Here is a 22,065-nt window from a genome sequence, read left to right on the forward strand (position 1 = left end):
AACCCAATTTTTCATGGAAGAACAAAGCACATCGACATTCGACATCATTTTATTCGTGATTTGGTGGCTAAAGGACTGGTGGAGCTAAAGTACTGCAATACACATGAATAGGTTGTAGATATTTTTACTAAGTCACTTCCTTATAACAAGCATTTCTACTTCCGATCACTCTTTGGTGTATGCAACTTTGAATCAAGGGGGAGTGTTGAACGTGGGTAACTGGTGATTCAAAGTGCACTAGAAAATAGGAATGTGGCCTTTGTACATATCTCTCATAATATATTTAGTTATTTAGTGGAGTTAGTGGCTGTCATATTGTCGAGTGTGAAGGCCATGACTTATAGTGGAATGTTAGTTAGTAATGGATAGGAAAGTCTGATACCATGAATGCCTATAAAAAAGGTACCGTATTCAAGTTTCACTGAACATTTTTTAATAAAGTCTCCTTTCAACAAAAAGTCATGTTAACTTTTATTTTTTATAAAATTCTCATTGCAGAGAACTAATTCTACCTTCTTCTTCTTTGTCTTTTATCTTTTTCCAACAATTCCTCACTTCAAAAAAAAAAAAAATAAATAAACCAACAATAATGAAAGGGAGCAGCCAACAGCTGGCCTGTCGGTGGAAAAGAAAAAGCCAAGATTGAAATGATCATAGCTGATGGGTGGCTTTTCGAGTCCGCCTTTCTCCTCTCCAATATCCTCTAACCAGCCATGGGAATCACCTCCGTGCTCACCTCCGCAGCAGGAAGGTATGTGCTATCACAAAATAGATTACTTTGTGTATGATAAATAATCGTAGAAGGCACAGTTTGATATTTTTTAAATGAAAGGGGCAAGTATCTCTCGATAGCATGTAGAATCATAATGTTTAATTCCGTGTTTCACTTCGCTTGCCTAGCTAGTTTCTTGGTTCCCTTTGTGCAAGTAAAAGCAAGACACTTTGATCTTCGTATCAAGAAACTTGAGGAAATGAATACCGCTGTCTTGAGTAAATGTTTTTTTTTTTTAGCAGAAATTGTCTTGAGTAAATGTTGAAGGCACTTTTGTACTGAAGTTGGTGTTTCATGGAGAAACCTCACCAAGTGTTTCTACTCTAGTGAAATAAAGCTCAGGGATAGATCTTCTATTTTATCTCGAACTCGGTTTATGACACCGAAGGATGTCATTTTAAATTTCGGGGCTTTTTGATGCAACCTGATCCTTGTAGGTCACGGCGGAGAGTTTTTTTAGGGATAATGTACGGACGGAAGATTTTTCAATGAGCATAGATCTCATGCAATGCGCATGTGGCACCGTAGAACATGATGCATCCGTACATAACATCTTTTGAAGGATCGACGGCTATTAAACAATCCATGCGGCATGTATCGCACCGCCTATATTTCTATGCTGCCATCCATCTTGTGATGGACGACATCCATAAGTGCACCAGAGGTGCGGTGCAGTATGTAAACCACAGGTTCTATGCTATTTTTCATAAAACTTATTTTTTGTCAAGTCTTGCTCATGCTATCTTCTTTTTTTTCTTTTTTATATAGACGGATGGTCACACCAATCTGACGTGAGAGTAGTCTAAAAGATTAAGATACACAAAATTCCACAGGGTCCATAGGCAATCCTCATCCTGTCTGCAGATCCAATCACCGAAGTACTCCACAACAAATACCACTACCCAATCTGCTGCAGTATTGGCCTTTTGATAAACATGCCGAAATTTGACCGCAACAGCTTGACGGAGGGAGGTCCAGACATTCTGGATAAGCGAATGAACCTCGAGCTGCCTTGCGCCTCCCTAGATCCAAGCAATGACGGTAGCAGAGTCACCCTCAAGGTAGATCCTCTCCATGTGAAGCTGCTGCTTGGTGAAGATAACACCTATCTAGGCGGCATGAAGTTTCGTATCTGGGACAAAAGGCTCAAAGAGGTGGGAACCACCAGCCGTCAAGAGTCTAGCATTATGACCATGAATGACGAAGCCCGCACTGCCTCTCCTGGGCCTGACACTGCCATCAAAATTCACCTTGATAAACTCCAAGAGAGGGGTTCCCAAGAGATGGAAAGTACCTTGTGGGTCACTGCCGGGGCAGCCAGGGAGCTCCAGGAATCGAGGTTGTTAAGGGACTAAGTGGCAATATCAAACTGGCAATACTCCAGAGCAAGACAAATAACTCTCTCTATCACCTGACGAGTAGGAATCACCCACCATCAAAGACAAAGCTACTCCTCGATAGCCAAATCTGATAAGTGATGTAAGCCATTCGACCACCAACCGCGGTCGTCCTGTCGGTCACGCTCTGACGGATGTAGCCCACCAAGAAAGAATCCAGCCATAGGTCAATACTCGTCTTCCATGGATAGCCGTCCGCCTGTCTTCGAATAACCCTCACCCTAAGGCAGTGCAGAATGGTGTGTTGAGTAGATTCCTCCATCCCACAGACCAGACATACGGTCAGAATCTCCATGCCCTTATCCTTGAGAAGTGTCTGTGTGGGAAGCCGGTTCCAGGCAAGTTTTCATAAAAACATCCTCACCTTAGGATGAGCAGCAACTCTCCAAATCCAAGCAGTCTCGATCCTCTTGATCGGCGCCAATCCATACAACTAGGAGAGGTCCCTTAATGGAACCTTCATGCAGCAAGAATGACCCCAGACCCTCGCATCTTGACTGGGGTGCACCGGAATTGGGATGGCAAGGATCTGCTCCACCAAAGGATCCCAAAAATACTGACTGATCTCCTGAACTCTCTAGCCTGAGCCGTCGACAGTAATGAGGTCAGACATCCACATGCGATCCTCCACCTCACTGCTGATAAAGGTTGGCTATCGAGAGAGAGGAGTGGTCGAAATCCAGGCATCTTGGGTTACCTCTCTCAAGCATCCATCTTTAATCAAGTATCTGATCTGATCCATAATATCGGATCCCCCAAGCACAAATCTCTCTCCAGATGAACGAGCAACCTCGGGTAGCCTAGATGGGGGTCTCCTGGCTCCATCCGTCGTAGCGGGCCTTCATCACCCTACTCTATAAGTAGTCCAGCTGGATCAAGAATCTGGCCGCATGTCTGGCAATCAGAGCCTCCCTTCTTGCCACCAAAGAATAGATCCCAAGGCCACCATCCCACACAAGTTGGCATACTACCTCCCAGGACAATAGATGGACACGTTGACGATCGCATCTGGATCCCCATAAGAAGTTGTGAATCTACTGCTCCATCCCTCTAATGCAAGCAACTAGCATGATCGTGTTGGTCATAAGGTACATCGAAAGAGAGCTCAGTACCGATCTCACCAATGCCCTGAAGATGCTCCTAGATCTACTACTCCAGCAGTCTACACTCTGCCTGCCTAAGATGACGGCCTATGATTGAAACTCCAAGATAGGTCAGTATTCTCGTCTGCTCCCGAATCCTCAGACACTTTCTGATCACCAGTCGCACCTGGGACTTCGTCCTTGGGCTTAAGATGACCGCAGACTTCTAAATGTTGACTAGCTGATCCGATGTTCGACAATAAGCCTCGATAATAGAAGCGAAGCACTCCACATTTTAAATTAAGGTCTATCCAATGAAGAGGCAATCATCTGCAAAGAGAAGATGCGAGTGTGGCTGGGCACCAGGGGTAGGCCAATACAGCTCCAGGGTCTGCCCCTGAATCACTACTCTGAATGTCCTGGATAAGGCATCAGCGCATAAAATGAACAGGTAGGGAGAAAGGGGACAACCTTGATGAAGACCAACAGAAGAATGAAAGAACTCCATCGGGATGCCACTGACAAGGATGGTGAAGCTGGGGGCCTCAATGTAGTCTATGATTCAGTCAATCCATCTCTCTTCGAACCTCAGCTCTTGGAGCATCTGCCAAAAGAACGACCAACTCATCTGATCATATGCTCGTTCCATATCCAGCTTGATTGCCATGAGATTGTGGCGACAAGGAGCTCTTTGGAGGTCATGCATAAACTCTTAGGCCAACATAACATTGTCGATGATAGATCGACTATCAACGAAAGTGCTCTACTCTGAGCTGATCATGCGAGGCATCAATGGCTTCAGACGTCCAACCAAAATTCTCGCATACACCTTGTAGAGGGTGGTGTAAAGACTGATAGGTCTGAAGTAGCCTGGGGTTGAAGCATCAGATCGCTTCGAAGTGAGGATGACCAGGGTCCGCTTCCACTCCATCGAAATGTCCCTAAGCTCAAAAGCCACCAGTACACCTCCACCACCTCCTCTCGGATGATCGTCCAATACCGACGGAAGAATAGCGGAGGAAAGCTATCGACCCTGGGGCCTTATTTTCTCTAAGTGATCAGAGGGCTCCATGCACCTCCTCTGAAGATATCGGGCTAGTCAGAGTATCATTCTCCTGAGAGGAGATATCGGCCACCGGCTGGACACCCAGGATGGGGTAGTCCTCGCCAAGAGATGCCGCCCACCGATCTCTGAAGAACTAGAGAATCTCCGTGTGGATCCCTCTACTATCATCTACAGTACTGCCATCGCTCCTCTGCAACTACTTGATACGATTGGCGGACCTCTAAATTATGGTGGACTGATAGAAGAATCTAGTATTTCGATCCCCCTCCCGAATCCATTGAACTCTGGATTTCTACTTCCATAATGTCTTCTGCTGCCTCAGAAGAGAGTGATGCTCAGAGAGCTTACTGTTAGATGTGTGCCCTAGAATTCAATCTTGGTTAACACATAGCTTTTTTAGGACATGTTTTGTACTTGATGGGTAGTTTTTATAATCAATCATATCTTATGTGTCTATGATTTGTCCTAGAAATTAACAAAGTGATTTTATATATTCTCAAGGTATTGAGAATTTGAGACATACATCATTAATGGTTAATTTTTAAATGCTCCCGATCGAAGGATCGTCATGGAGGATAGTGATCAATCCATTCAAGATCGATGCATGGATCATCTTCCTTTAGGACAGATGAGTCTCGAGTCTACAGTATAGAGACACTGGGATGAGAGTGCAGGTGGTTGTTAGAGAATAACTTACATTGAGCATGACCAATATGAGAAATCACTTGGATGTCTACTCACTCGTCAGTGGTCTTCTCGATGCTGCAGTGGTGTGACTGGTCTTTTGACCTATGGTGTGTTGGCTATTCGCAGCAAGGCTACATAGTTTGACTGCACATTTTTGTAGTCCATAGCTATTCAGGTCCTTGCTATGTATGTTGGCTATTATAGGTTCAGGTTCGTTATTTGGAGTAGGATGCACCTAGATAGAATCTATCGATCTTGATAAAAAAGGAGAAGTCCTATGTGATTTGTAAAACTAAGTTCAAAAAATCTCTGGCCAAAGTAAGTATGAATACTGAAAAAGAATTTTCACGAAATTCATAGATGAACTTGAGTCGAGCCAATCTAGCATATAACTGACGATGGGATTTGACGAGTTCTCTATGACCTCCATCAAATCGGGACTCACGATAGAGGGATTGTATGACATGATAACTGCACCTAGGAATTCACTTTTCTGTTCTGCTGGGTTGCCACTACATATTGCTAGACGTCACTGGTAGATCGTAAGAACTCACTAAGATCATTTTCGGATCAACAATCTTTGTTGAGGTGAGTTGGAATCGCTCTAGCCCATCGAAAAGAGTTTCGATGATACTGTAATGGAGATCACGGTATGTCTCACTACCAGACAATAGAATCTGAGGGATCACACACAAAAGGAGCATGACCTGTTCAATGGCTTGGATCATATTCAAATTATCAATCGGATTGATAGTTTGAATTTTAGAAACCGCTAATTGGTAATCGTTACAGTTTTGGCAGCTGCTAATTGTTAGCTCAGAGACTAAGTTATAAATATTATAATTTTATTAAGACTAATTAAATTATAAATTAAATTTTAATTAATTTAAATCAGATTTAATTTAATTAGACTTAATTTAATTTAATATTAATTGGATTCAATTATCCAAATTAGATTTAGATTTCAAGCTTGATTGGATTAGGCTTGACAGCCTTTTCGAATTCAGTTTATTTCGGATTCGATTTGAACCCGATTAAGACCCAACTTGAACTAGAAGAACTATGATTCGGAGAGCTCAAGTTTTTAGAGACTCTACCTCTAGATTTCACACCAAGAGGGAAGAGGGGCGATGGTTTTTCTCATGCTTTTTTTCTCTTACGCGTGTGAAAAAGAAGGGGCGCCAATAGTTGGCACCCCACCTTATCTGGAATTCTTTCTCATCCAATTTTTTTTTATTTGAATATGATTCAAAATAAGATAAGAATATATCTAATTGGGGTGTGAAAGATATTTTTTTTATGTGACAAAAAAATTAGAGAAAGGAGGGTGTGTGCTAGTTGTGTGCATGAGACATCTCTCCTTCTTTCTTCCCTTATCTCAAAGCCCTTCTATCCATTGATTTGGATTTGAACACCTATGATTTAAAGAGATTAGATCTCTTGGGCGTTAAGAAGGGTTTGGGAATGAGATTTGTGGTGGTTGGTGCGACAAAAAAAAAAATAAAAGAGAAGAGGAGGCATGCGTGAGATAGAGAGGACTCTTCTTTCTTACATCAAAACTTCTTTCCAATGCCTCCTCTTCCCTTTTCCCCTTCATCCAATGCCCAGATTTGATGGTGATCAGATCTAAGAAGAGGTAAAAGAGAGAAGAAGAAGAATTTTTCTTCTCTTCATGGTGATCTGACTCAGATCCCATCGGATCTGTATGAAAGAGTTTGTGCAGTGATATCTTTCTTTAAGATCTAGAAGAAGAGATCTAGATCCAAAGATGAGGAGCGAGGTCTGCAAAGTCGTAGCACATCGATGATCTCGATACTTCAATCCGACATCTTTGTATGGATACCAGCAGAGGCTGGATGCGTGTGTGGCTGCGATCAGAATCTGGGACATCCACATGATCCGAGGTATGAAGATCTGATCTTCAATTTATTTTTATAATTATTTATTTTCTTTTTCAGATTTCAGATCATGGTTGCATGTTCATGTCAAGATCCTTACTACGATTTTCAGATTAGATCTAGTATATAAATAAATAAAAAATATTTTAATTTATTTATTTTTGCTGCATAGATGTTTAGAAAAATTTTTAAACTACACGTATAAAACTATAACGATTTTCTAACAGTGGTATCAGAGCATAGATTCTGATACGAATATGAAAACTCCTCAGATCTAAAATCTGATTTATAAAAATCAGATCTGAAGGTTAGTTTGATGATCTACTCATTCTGAAATAAGGTTGTCCTGGCATAATCTTGTTATGCTGAACGGTTGTCCTAGAATGATGTAGAATATCGATTAAGGTTAGATCTAAATTTTCTACATACTGTAATATGATTATAGGATTATTTTGGATCTAAAATTATTTTAGTTCTGAAATAAATCATGAATTATTCAGATCTGAAATTGATTTTAGATCTGAAAATATTAATTAAGATTTAATTTGGGTCTAGTATGATTGCTGAAATTTTTCTTACATGCATAGTTTCATAGTTATTATTCATATGTTTGACATATGAAAGATAATTAGATTTGATTTTTAATTGATTATATATGTGATATGTTAGATTAAATTCTTAGTAGCTTAGTAATTGAATTGAAATAATCACCATGGCCGTCTGGTCATAAGATGATGAAGGGATTAAATTCTCTCTTTTGTCTATTTGATGGGTTCTCTTTTATGACGTATAGGGGTGCCGATTGTGATGTTTCCCATGAAGATGAACGATGAACAAAAAATTTGTATATGATACATATTTAAGATTTAAATCAGATTATATATATATTTTTATATATTTTATATCATAAAAATATTATATTTGATATATTATTTGACACACGATCTAAAACTTAATTTCTGCAAAATCCTAGATCCAAAATCCTAGGCTTTGTTTGCATGAAGATATGAAACTGTGACTGGTATACCTGTGGAGTCGATTCGATTCTCAATTGGGTCGACTCGAGTTGTTGAGACGAGTTGACTCATTTTTGTTGGAGTCGACTCATGATCCTGGTAGGTCGGTTCATTTGCTGATGAACCGACTCAATTATGCAGGCTAGGTCTACAAATTTTTATTTATCTCAGTGTGTGCCTACTCACTATGACAAGTTGATTTGTGTACCAGGATGAATCGACTTGATTCTGCAGACAATCATATTGTATGAGATACAATAAAATGGTTTAGATTAGAAAATATTTCGAGATCTAAACTTAAACCCATGTACATAATGCACTTAATTGAGAATTAAGATTTAAAATTATAAGATCTAAAATTATAAATTTAAGATCTAAATTTCAATGTATAAAATATGGACTTTGGGTATGGGTTGAACAAATTAGGTTTAGAGATTAAACTACAACTAGGATTATTGATTAGATCAGATTAGACTCTTTTTTGATTTTGAGTAGTTGATCGAATCTAATCAAGAGTTGGTTGGGATTAGGTCAAAGAGACTCAAAATTGAATTTAGTTGTAGTTGGTCAAATTGATTCACATGTGATGTGAATTGATTAAGTCAAGATCGAATTTGGCTCCGTGATTTGAGCTCGGATCATAGGTTAATCTAATTGATTCTAATCAACCAATTTGGTGTCTAAGACAAGTATTAGATATTGACTATTTAATTGGTTCCATTATCTGACCTATTCAATTCGTTGGTGTCTAAGAAAAGTAATGGGGGGACTCTCACTCATCTTTACTTATCTAGCCATCTTGGAAAATTATGTTTTGTATTAGGTTACTTGTTGATCCGAGTTCACCCATGCCGATTAGATTGGTCAGACATGAAATATGCTGATTCAAATCAGATTAGTTATTACATTAGATGTATGTGACTAATTAGAAGAGATCTGAACTCAAATCTCCTCACTAAATATTAAGTCTACTGATCTTCTACCGTTGTAGAGATACAGGTGCCTTTTTCGACGTTGATCGTTCTTGGCTGGTTACAGTGGTTTGGTTGCATCGAAAAGGCACAACCACTCTATTGACATTAAATATCCTGAGGTAAAGATGGAGTTGGGCCTAATAACTGTTAGATGAGAGACCTAAGATGGCTTTGTACTCATTGATGAACGGTGGATCGGACTTAACTAAGAAATATATCAATAACTATTAGGTGAGGCCACAGAACTTAGAGACCAAGTCGCTGCAACATGCTTGGAGAAGCATCTGGATAAAAAGTTATCCATACATTGATATACGTGTCATCAATAATTGTTAGGTGAGGTATCGTACATCGATGGGACCGCAGTACCCACTGGAACCACTTATCGCATTAGAATTTTCGTTTCTCCATCTGAAGAGTGTGAGAGACTCAAAAAATTAGTGAAAGCCTTTATTTATTTTTAAAGTTTCTAGAACAAACTATTATAAGTACAATCATCTAATTAAATCTTTACTCTCTATGATCAGTTCTTTAGCTTCCAACCCTCTAGCTCGAATCTTAGATATCAACTATTTAATCGAAATCAATTATATATTCTGGCTTAGAAATCTAAGAATAGTTCTTAGTTTTTAAAAATTAAACCATGATTCTTGATCGGATTAACCCAATGTCATCAGCTTGTCCAATCCATGATCAACGAGTTATACTTGACAAATGATTGGACATTGACAATTAGGTTAGGTGTTATAAATTAGATTCCATAGTTGATGAAATTCAATATATGCATAAAGACATATAGACTGTCAATGACATGATGATTCATCTGTAATAGTTATGAGATGATCAGAGTCGCACAGTGCATGAGATGCGTGATGGACAGTTTGTCCATGATCGATAATCAAGGATATTAAAGAGCTTGAAAAGCTCGATATGACCATGTATAAGAAATTACTAATGAATTTGATCCTATAATTTTTAATTCATACAGATAGTTTGTGAAACTATTATATGAATAAATATTATAGCACCTTAACTAAATTGGTTAATATGTTAGTAACTAAGGGACTTTGAAAAGTTCAGAGGTACATACCTGAAAAACTTAAAGAAATATTGACATGCCTTTGAGAGATATGTCAAATTGCTCAAAATTGATCTTACAGTTTTTTCATTTTCATTAGACTTTAGTATATATTATGCACTTTAATATAAGGTCTAAGGAAGGAAGAGGACTGAGGGAAGGTGAAGTGACTCTTTTGAGTCGACAATAGTGTAAAAGTTGCATTAGACCATGGGCACCTAATCTTGGTAATTATCATTTGGATTTAATTCTTTATCATTTGCATGGTGATGCATTTGTGAACTTATTTGAGCAAATAGTGAATGCCATTGGATCTGAGAGATCCAAAACTAAATAACCTGAAGTATACAGATGGCTCTTTTGACTAGATCATGTATGAGAAGAAATGATTTACTGACTGAAGAAAATGGGCCTTTGGGCTCATGGACCGTTAAGTCATATCTCTGTAAATCATCTCTTTGAAGATTAATGACCAAGCTGTCCTTTATCAGTTAAAGGGATAAGACTACTAAGATACTTATCTTAGTACACATACGATGTGCATAGCCCATTTGATGAGCCAGACTAGGAGGTTATCACTACTTCATCACTTTTATCGATGAACTATCATGGTATAGGTATGTATGTAAGATATAAATCTGAAAGATTTTGAAAGGTTTAAAGAATTCAGATGTGAAGTAGAAAGGATAAATCAAAAATTTTTAAAAGTACTTCGATCAGATCGAGAATACAATACCAAATGAAGAATTTGTCGGTTATCTAAAAGGATGACATAGTTTCATGATGAAATTCTCCTGATACACCTTAGCTCAATGGTGTATATGTGAGGAGCAATGGTGTTATATGAGATATGGTCCAGTCCATCATAAATGTAACTAATTTAACTATTATTTTTTTAGAAGTAAGATTTAATTTTTGAAATTTAAATTAGATTTTCTCTAAAGTTGATTTCACCACACCATATGAGATATGATATGGTGGACAAGTTAGAAGATAGATCTGTGAGAACTTATTTATGGGATATTCCAAAAGGATTTGGGATGTTACTTTCTCTTTCCGGTGGTTCATAATGTGATTGTGAGCAATCATACTATTTTTTGAAGACAGTGGGAGGATGAACTCAAAAAAAAAATCTCTGAAGAATAACGAGTCACAGAACTTGTACAATCTATTTAAGATGAGCCAGTATATATAGTAAATTCTCCACCTCATAGATCTAGTAGGATCCTCTATCCTTTAGAAAGGTACTTGGTATTCTTACAAAAGATTCAGAAAAAATATTTTTCGAGGAAGATTGGGAACATAGGGATGATTCTAAAAATCCTACAACGATGTGATATGAGGAATCATGTAGTTACATGAAAGTCAGTTGGGGGATCCCATATTGACATCGATTATGATGTGGTTACATATAGAATTTTTTTTTCAAAGAGTTAGGTCAAACATTCTAGAAATAAAGATCTATAGAGATAGATCCTGAAAAGATATTTATTTTTTACAGATAAGTACATAGAAGAGATGCTAAAAGGGTTCAGCATTGAAACTTTCAAAAGGGATCCATTATCCTCTTGGACATAGGTGTATGCCATACTATGTACTCGACTTGGTATATCTTGTTGTAAAAGTTATGAGCAGATATTAGTCGAATCCAGGCTAGGAGCATTGGATTACTATGAAAAATATTTTTGAGTACTTGAGAAGTACTAAGGGATTATTTCTCATCTTTGAAAAAGGGTTAGAGCTAAGAGTTGGAGGATACAGTTGATGGTAGAATGTCTATATCAGCATATATTCTTGAGTTATGTTGGTTCGATATGTTGAAAAGGTTCCAAACAATCGACCAATGGAAGCTGAATATGCTATAGATGTGCAGGATGCGTTCTGGTTCTTATGATAGTTGTAGAACTAGATGTCATACCATTGGATGCTATGACATTGTACTGCAAAGATAATGGTCCATAATCCTTGCTAAGGAGCCAAAGTCTCACCAAAAGTTCCACATAGAACTAGGATATACGTGATTATCTCAAGTAAAAATACAAGGAGGTATAGAGAGTAGACTCCACATAGATATAGTAGGCCCAAGTCACTTAGCTAGCTAAATATCGAAGCCTGTCTTCAGAAGATGGGATTCAGGTATATGGCAGATTGACTTTAATGTAAGTGAGAGTTTGTTAGATGTGTGCCCAAGAAGCTAATCTTGGTTGACACATACTTTTTTCTAGGGCATATTTTGTACTTGATTGACAGTCTTTATAACCAATCATGTCTTATGTGTCCATGATTTATTCTACAAATTAACAAAGATGATTTTGTATATTCTCAAGGTATTGAGAATTTGAGACATACATCATTAGTGGTTAATTTTTAAATGCTCCCGTTCGAAGGATCGTCATGGAGGACAGTGATGAATCCATTCAAGATCGGTATACGGATCATCTCTCTTTAGGACAGATGAGTCTCGAGTCTACAGTGTAGAGACACTGGGATGAGAGTGCAAGTGATTGTTAGAGAACAACTTGCACTGAGCATGACCAACATGAAAAACTACTTGGATGTCTACTCACTCGTCAGTGATCTTCTCGATGCTGTAGTAGTGTGACTAGTCCTTTGACCTATGGTGTGTTGGCTATTCGCAGCAAGGCTACATAGTTTGATTACACATTTTCTTAGTCCCTAGCCATTTAGGTCCTTACTGTATATGTTGGCTATTATAGGTTCAGGTTCGCTGTTTGGAGTAGGATGCACGTAGATGGAATCTATCGATCTTGATAGAAAAGGAGAAGTTCTATGCGATTTGTAAGACTGAGTTCAGAAAATCTCTGATCAAAGTAAGTATGAATACTGAAAAAAAATTTCGAGATTCACAGATGAACTCGAGTTGAGCCAATCTAGCATATGACTGACGATGGGATTTGATGAGTTCTCCATCACATCCGTCAAATCGAGACTCATGATAGAGAGATTGTATCATATGATAACTGCACCTAGGGATTCACTTTTCTATTCTACTAGATTGCCACTACATGTTGCTAGACGTCACTGATAGATCGTGAGAACTCACTAAGATCATTTTCGGATTAACGATCTTTGTTGAGGTAAGTTGGAATCGTTCTAGCCCATCGAAAAGAGTTTCGATGATACTGTGGTGGAGATCATGGTATATCTCACTATCAGACAGAATAGAATCTGAGGGGTCACACACGAAAGGAGCATGATCTGATCAATGGCTTGAATCATATTCGAATTATCAATCAGATTGATAGTTTGAATTTTAAAAACTACTAATTTGTAATCGTTACAGTTTTAACAGCTACTAATTGTTAGCGCAGGGACTTAATTATAAATGTTATAATTTTATTGAGGTTGATTAAATTATAAATTAAGTTTTAATTAATTTAAATTAGATTTAATTTAATTTAATATTAATTGGGTTCAATTATTCAAATCAGATTTAGATTTCAAGCTTGATTGGATCAGGCTTAACCGTCTTTTCGAATTCAGATCGTTTCAGGCTCGATTTGAACTCGATTAAAATCCAACTTGAACCAGAAGAATCATGATTCGGAGAGTCCAGATTCTCTGAAACTCTCCCTCTAGATTTCATGCCAAGAGGGAAGAGGGGCAATGGTTTTTCTTGTGCTTTTTTTCTCTTGTGCGTGTGAAGGAGAGGGGGCTTCAATAGTTGGCGCCCCACCTTATCTAGAATTCTTTCTCATCCAAATTTTTTTTATTTGAATATGATTCGAAATAAGATAAAAATATATCTTATTGGGGCATAGAAGATTTTTTTTTTGTGCAACAAAAAAATTAGAGAAAGGAGGGCGTGCGCTAGTTGTGTGCGTGAGACATCTCTCCTTCTTTCTTCCCTTATCTCAAAGCCCTTCTATCCATTGATTTAGATTTGAACACCTATGATTTAAAGAGATTAGATCTCTTGGGTGTTTAGAAGAGTTTGGGCATGAGATTTGTGGTGGCTGGTGCAACAAAAAAATAAAAGAGAAGAGGAGGCATGCGTGAGATAGAGAGGAGTCTTGTTTCTTACATCAAAACTTCTTTCCAACACCTTCTCCTCCCTTCTCCCCTTCATCCAATGCTCAGATCTAATGGTGATCAGATCTAAGAAGAGAAAAGAGAGAGCAGAAGAGAAGAAGAAGGGTTCTTCTTCTCTTCATAGTGATCTGGTTCAGATCCCATCGGATCTGCGTGAAAGAGTTTGCGCAGCGATCTCCTTCTTCAAGATCTTGAAGAAGAGATCTAGATCCAAGGATTAGGAGCGAGATCTGCAAGGTGTTAGCACATCAGTGATCTCGATGCTTCGATCAGGTATCTCCATATAGATACCAGCAGAGGTTAGATGTGCATGCAGCTACGATCAGAACTCGGGACATCCGCATGATCCGAGGTATGGAGATCTGATCTCTAATTTATTTTTCTAACTGTTTATTTTTTTTTTAGATTTCAGATCATGGTTGTATGTTCGTATCAAGATCCTTACTATAATTTTTAGATCAGATCAGATATGTAAATAAATTAAAAATATTTTAATTTATTTATTTTCACTGCATAGATGTTTAGAAAAATTTTTAAATTACACATAAAATCGTAGCAATTTTCTAACACTTATCTCTCAGCTCCCCCATCTCAGGCTCATGAAGGCCCTCCTCCTGGTCCTCCCTTCGCTGTAGTTCCTTAATATTCGTGTCGACTTGCTCGATCCGTCAGAAGATATCACCCACCTCCAAATAGTTCCATCTGAGAAGTCTATGTCTCACCAGCTCTAGCCTATGGGTCACCCTAAACCTCGTATCCTCCTGGATTGGCATCCTCCACACCTCTCGGATCAAGTTCCAAGATCTCGAATAAGGTCTAGAACTTCCCAAATTGGAAAAGGATCTTGGGCTGGTCTAGACCGTCCGTCGAGATAAGAATCAGACAATGATCCGAGGCTATTTTCAATAGGTGCTGAATACAATACCTTGAAAAGCATTGGATCCACTCAGTAGAAGCAAGTGCCCAATCAATCATCTCCCAAATCCGAGTTGACCCAAGCCGGTTGTTGCATCAGGTGAACCTTGAGCTTGTAAAATCCAAATCGATCAACTCAATGCTACTGATGAAATCTCTGAACTCCTTGGACTCTATGCTATCTTCCTACTGCCTACTGCCTTGCTTCTCATGGGGACCCATGATATAATTGAAGTCACCAACCATCAGAGAAGGCACACCCTGCATCAGGAGTCTAGAAATCTCTGTCCAGAGCACCCTCCGGTTCCTATGCTCAGTGCTCGCATAGACACCAGAAAGGAGCCAAGGCTCCCCTGACTGGTCAGTGATGACAAGAACCACCTGCTGCTCACATCGATGGAAAGCATTAACTCTGACTAAGCCAAGACCCCATATCACCAAGATGCCTCCCGACAGACCTCGAGACTCCACAGCATAAGAGCTCCAAGCCATAGGGATCCTCCGTCTAGCCCGGTCCAGCCTAATTTTGGATAGATGAGTCTCGCATAGAACACAAGCATCTGGACTATGCTACTGGATTAAGCAGCCGATAGTTGACCAAAAGGAGGGCTTTCCCACCCCCTACTAGTTCCAGAGCAAGATCCTCATGGAGAAGACTTGCTAAAAAGGGGGCTGGCACTCGTACCCCCTTTGCCCTTAGAATCCACCCCAGCCCCATCATCCACCAAGTCTATCGTCTCCACAATCATCCCCTCATCATGGATGGCCTGCCTGAGTTTGGCCATCGCATCCTCATAAGAGGGGCCCTGGTCCACATTCGATGCCTCCCTACGCACCAGGCCCTCTGCCGCCACACCTCCAGGGGTGAAGCCCTCCATCTGAAGCTCGAGCCCAGGCCCAAGAACCGAATGCCCCTCCATAGTAGGAGCCCTCCGATCAGACACCATAATCTTCAGCTGGACCAGGGCTCTGTCCTTCTTCCCTAAGGTAGTGGCTGAGAAGACAAACCCTCTAAAGCCTCCAATGCCCTCTGTCAACTCCCTAATGGCCTCAAGAAAGATCAAAGCCTTGCCTTTCACCTTGCTGGACATAATGGGGCCTTTTTTGGGCTTCCTAGGACCGGCCTGGTAGGCTTCAGAGAGGCTCGACCTATATCAGAATTAGAGGGCCGGGCCCTCTTGGGTTTGGAAGGCCCTACTTCAAAACCCCCTGCCCGCACACCCTCGACAGGCCCTGTCTGGCCCACTACTACGTCACAGCCCAACACTCCGAACCGATTCACGACCCCATCCGCACGCAAGCTAAGGCCTGAGAAAGCCCCTTCCTCCCACAACGATCGATAAATCTGCCTTGGAATGGGAGGATGATCGTCGCCGTGCGATCTTAGAGGGCTTGATCTAGCCCTCCATTCCATCCTCTGCGTCTGTCCGGCCCGATTCCGACTGAGTCCCCTTCGAGCTAGGCCGGGATGACTTAGGATTCTTCTCCATTGGGACGTCCCACCTCTACACATCGGCTTGCCACCGGTGCACCGCCAGCATCCAAGGCCCCAAGCGTGGGCCGATCGACGTCCCTCTCAGCTCCTCCCCTTCGACCGGCGCACCCACCTTCGGGCTCAACTCTGCCGATGCATCACCTCCTCACTGGCCTGGCATACCTCCGCCAACGCATGTAGCCGTCCGTAGTGAAAGTAGAGACCATCAAGGTTCTCATACACGAAACATTGCCAGAAGGGCCCCTCCAAACGCATGATCAGTACTCCTGATCACAGCGGTCGAGAGAGATCCACCTTGACGCATGCCCATATGAACCCAACTTATCTCCTCTCAGCCATACAATTGACTACTGAGAAGAACTCACCAGCTAGATTTAGCAGTCTCCATAGAGCCGCCTCATCCCAAAACTCTATTGGAAGTTTTGGTAAGCGGATCCACACAAAGGATGCCTTGATTGCCCTTTCGATGAAAGGAAATTAGGGCACTAAGGCACCACAACCACTATCTGCCCAACCACCACCCATGGTCGGTTGAGGACCCGATCGTGCTCTGCAGCCTCCTTGAATGAAGAGATAGAAACCTCTTCTAAGCCCATGCCCCACGATCTCGCTTGTCTGCCCCGCAGGCAGTCGAAATTCCTGCACTATAGCCTCTGCCGCCACCCTCTGGCCAAAACACCTAGCCACCACAGTCGACTCCATCCAACTCGACGCTTCCTCCCTTAACTCCTCTTCTGGGAATTCGACCACCTCTGAGTACCATTTACTGAGATCCTCCACTTTCTTTGGCGACGGCTCCGATGAGATCCACATCGAACGGCCATCCACCGTCCTTCTCCGATTCAAATCTGGCTCAACACCCATTTTCGAGGCCATCAGATGATTCACGGAAGGATGCGCCATCATCTCCAACGACCATGAGCACTCTGGCTGGCTAGATCGCCGGTGATCAAAAAAAGACAGGCCACAGCGGTAATCTCAAAGCACAATGATACTATTTAAATGAACATAATTCAAACGGATCCCCTGGTACTATTCAACGGTACTACCCATGCTACCTTCTTTATTTGAAGTTCCAAGGCCGAAAACTTGGACTTAAGGGTAAAGAGTGAAAATTTAATTGATGTCGTGACAAGACCACGACCTAAAATTATGATTCTAGAAAAAAGCCTGTCTTAAAACTTGTGCCAAGGCTAAAGTAGTAGTAAAGCATCATGGTGACCCCTGGATGGTCTAAATTGATAGTGTAACATGAATATATGGAAAAACTTAACGTATATCTACTCAAAGAGCTTAAATATTCGTGGCACTAGAAAGTTTTACATATAATAGAAAATTAAAATATTTATCAAAAATATAAACAACCATAATTTTAGCATGAAACTGTTTGATCACATCCCTCATCCACTTGACTTTCTAGCATAAATTGAATTGCATCGATCAAAGATGGGATGACAAAGGTATTACCAAGATACTGAAACTATATTAGTACAATCTAAGGCTATGTATGGATAGCCAGGGTATGACAGCGATAAGCGCACATTTGGTGTAATTTTGATAGTAGAAATCTTCTTGACATCTAGCTTTTGAACTCAGGAATCTTTGGATGGTGGGTAGTATGCAGTTCATACAAAACCAACTACAATTAAGTTATGAAGAGCACTTGGGACCAACTTATGGTTCATCCGATCAAGGGGCACAGAAAGAAGGAAGCCTAGTAGGACATCTAATGCAATTTGTTAAAAGCCAAATTTTCATGCTAGGACGGTGGAGCAAGTTAGAAAAATCACTACCTTAAAGGCCATGACAGGGTCAAAGTAGCATCACCAAATGATCCAAGGGGATCTTTTAGACTTGATGTTGATCATTTTGGTTGCTACGAGTAACACTGGATGAAGTCCAGGAGCAGAATCTATGACATCGGGAAGCTAAGTCGTAAGCCAAGCTTCTGTAGGCCATAACTTACAAATCATCCACTATCTCATAGAGATGGTTTTTTTTTTAAAATAAAGATATTTTTTGAGATCTATACCATGATGCCCAATCTTTTAGGAGGCTGTGCTCCTAGTGATCACGCTTAAATTTTATCCTTTAAAATTTAAAATAGACCAATCAAACTGAAAGTTTCTTTTTCAAATAAAACTTTGACTAGTTGTGTCTTCCAAATCAAGAAGTATTTCATGGAACAACAGAAGATAGAGTGATGTAGAAGCTGAAATCTATCTCCTGAAGAATTTTTACTTTTTCAGGTTTATTCGTACAAGATGTTTATTTTGAGTAAAAGAGATATTCTAGAAACTAGGAAGAACAATCCAATCGAATTATGTAAGGGAAGACCTCGTTATCCTTTTAAAAACTAGAAAAAGTAATCCGACTCGAATTATGTAAGGATAGACTTTACTATTATAAATAAAGGCTATGTATATCAGTTTTAAATCAATCCATAAAGCCTTATTTTTGAAATTATTCTCTATTCTTCTAATTTTTTAAAGAGAATTAAGTTGAGAAAAATCTTTTTTCTTTTCGATTGGATATTTAAAACACCAATAATGATCCCTAGAGATCCTAAATTGATGGTCTGGTATAAATATGTGGAGGTACTTACAAGTTTCCAAAGGGCTTCGATATTTGTAGTGCTAGGAAGTTTTGCAAGTAAAAATAATTTCAAAAATTTATCAAAACTAAATACAAACAGAATTTTTGCATGGTATTTCATATGTCACTATTGTCAAGTATAGGCATTCTGATGCAAGTTGAATTACATCAATTAGAGGGCAAATGACAAAGTTAATTATAGTTTGAGATTATGAATCAATAGCAAAATCTATTTTCCTTAGGATGTGGATGGTAACAAGCCCATCAATGACAATGATATAGTTTGCGCAAAAGAAACCTTGTCATTAGTTGGTTTTGGAGTCTAAGTTGATCTGAGTCATTGGACAGTATATCATGCACTGCCTGTACTCAACCAATGGCAGTCGTTAGGTTATTATGTGTTAATCTTTAGCATTCAAATCATCCTCAAAGCAAAGATTTTCTTTCTAAAAGCTTTCCTTTGTAATTTTTTAAGTCCACATTGAGTTCTAGTGATCTCATGAGTTTCTATAAATGTAAGGCTCTAGAACATCATAAAAATCCATCGTATTCTTCTTTTTAATAATAGTGAATAGTGAATTGAATCAAAGATTTGTGCCACTTTGTGAGAATTCTAGGTGGTGTGGCTCTGTCTTCTATGTGTGAATCTATAATAACATTCACGCAATTCGAAGGTTTCTTTTTCTGTTGGTGCAATTTCCAGAGGCTCGGCATGAAGTTGTTGCAATGTTGACAGAAATATGGGAAGGTTGAGATAAGATAAATGGGACTATCATCAAAACAATGGAGTCAAATGGTGAAAATTCAACTAGTTATCCTTTCTAGTTCCTTTGCTTCATTTAGTTTAGATTCAATCCTTACTGTAGTTTAATTTCTAGTTATCTTCTTTATTTTCTTCTCTTCATAAATCATTATAAAATAAAAAAAATATTTTTTTTCTAATTTTAGAAAATTTTAGATCCAATTACGGGTAAGAGAGGCCTCCTTTTGGTCCGGCCATATGTTTTTTAACAATCTAGGTCTCAAATCGTTTTTCGCTTGAGGCATCCTTCCACTATCCAAGGTATCAAGCAAGATGGCCTTGGGATTGACTTGAGAAGAGATGAAAGTCTAGAAGGAACTGATTGGGACCAAGTGGTCCTCTCCCTTTGTTGGGCGATTAATTTGAAACGAGAGAAACTGCAAGCTTTTCTTAAAGATAACTCTTCTCAGGTTGCCATTCTCTAGAACTTTCCTCGACGAAGGATTGGAATGTTTTATATGACATCTGCAACCAAAAGGACTTTGGGTTGTGTCTTTCGTGTCAAAGAATGATTCATCTTCCACCATTCAATCATCCACTCACTTTAAGATCTCTCCAAGTAGATGGATGATGGAGTTTAGAATGCTTTGAAATTTGTGCAATAGGTGATCTAATAGTAGATTTTTACAAGTTGAATAATTCTTTCATACAAAAGATACAATCCATTCCCCAATTTGAAAACCTTTGAATTTATTGTTTACGGGCTTCCATCCTATAGAAGTGTCCAATATAGTTTTCTCTTTTCCTTCCATCCTACATTGGGTGCCTTGTATTAATTTAGTTTCATTCTTTGCAAGCTAGAGTTCTTAGTAGCGTGCTTTGCGCCACGGAGGCGCCATGAAGGCTAGGTAATTGAATGGAGATAACCAGAGAGGTCATTCATATTTTGGAAATAAATGGTTATCGTCCATTATGTTGTTTGTCATATTTGGCAGACTAATCATATATGAGATAGTAGGGTGGTAACACAGCCATCTATTTTCAAGATGAACAATATATCCAACTTTGTATGGTTCTTTACGGTGCAAACCATACACCGTAGGGGATCCGAACTCGTTCTTCACTAACATATGCTGGACTCTAGACCTATTCTTTGCAGTATAATTAGAAATTTTTGAAAAGGAAAATAAATCAGTAGTTCATTAAATTAGTTGAAAACAAATAAATTTTATTATCTAAAAACTTTTAGAAATATATATAATAAAAATTAAAAATTATTTTTATCATAAAATAAACTTGTCATGTATATCTTTTTAGGATCACCTTGTAGTCCCGTTCTGATTGACGCAGGCTCGAAGGCAAGGTGGCACTGATCACAGGCGGCGCCAGCGGGATCGGTGAGGCCACAGCCAAGCTCTTCACCCGCCACGGTGCCCGTGTGATGATCGCCGACATCCAGGATGACAAGGGCCGAGCCCTCTGTGAATCCTTGGGCTCCGCCGTTGCCTCCTATGTCCATTGCGATGTGACCGACGAGTCTCACGTCCGCGACGCCGTCGATGCCGCCGTCTCTCGCCACGGCAAGCTCGACATCATGTTCAACAACGCCGGCATCGCCGGCTCGCTGTGCATGCAGATACGGGAATCCGAGAAGGCAGACTTCGAAAGGGTGATGGGGATTAATCTGGTGGGGAGCTACCTTGGGACGAAGCATGCCGCACGTGTCATGATCCCGGCGCGGCGGGGAAGCATCGTGATGACAGGGAGCGTGGCATCGGCGGCGCCGGGGATAGGTTCGGCGGCGTACACGTGTTCGAAGCCGGCGGTGGTGGGGCTGATGAGAAGCGCGGCGGTGGAGCTCGGCCAATTCGGTGTGCGGGTGAACTGCGTGTCGCCGTACGGGGTGGCGACACCGCTGGCGACGACATCGTTCGGCATTGGAGTGGAGGAGGTGGAGGAGTTCATGCACAAGCATGCAATTCTCAAGGGGGTGAGGCTCAAGGTGGAGGATGTGGCGGAGGCAGTGTTGTTTCTGGGGAGCGAGGAAGCCAGATACGTGAGTGGAGTCAACCTATTGGTTGATGGAGGATTCACGACGACGAATCCCTCGCATGGTGCATGGTTTGTTTAGGTACTCGGATGGGTGAGGAAACTGTTTCCTCACAGTTTGGGCTTGTCCAGAAAAAAAATTGTCCAGTTTGACAATTCAAGCACCAAGGATGTCCAATGGCTAAATCCGGAGTCTAACTTTATATAATTATCTATGCATGGTTGGATCATGAAGTAGGATTTTTT

The 22,065-nt window shown here is 40.1% G+C and overlaps 1 protein-coding gene across 2 annotated transcripts; it reads left to right on the forward strand.

Annotated features, from left to right (window-relative positions):
- Positions 1–512: 512 nt before the first annotated feature.
- LOC105042152 (momilactone A synthase) lies at positions 513–22,049 on the forward strand. Of its 2 annotated transcripts, none has more exons than XM_010919264.3 (2): positions 513–751; positions 21,088–22,049. In XM_010919264.3, exon 2 carries the CDS (start codon positions 21,212–21,214, stop codon positions 21,899–21,901), a length of 690 nt encoding a protein of 229 aa, XP_010917566.1. In that variant the 5' UTR covers positions 513–751; positions 21,088–21,211; the 3' UTR covers positions 21,902–22,049. The 2 variants fall into 2 exon arrangements, with proteins under 2 accessions (XP_010917566.1, XP_010917565.1); XM_010919263.4 differs by having other exon boundaries at positions 520–751; positions 21,121–22,049.
- Positions 22,050–22,065: the final 16 nt, after the last annotated feature.

This window comes from Elaeis guineensis, chromosome 9 (assembly GCF_000442705.2).
Source record: "Elaeis guineensis isolate ETL-2024a chromosome 9, EG11, whole genome shotgun sequence".
NCBI lineage: Eukaryota > Viridiplantae > Streptophyta > Magnoliopsida > Arecales > Arecaceae > Elaeis > Elaeis guineensis.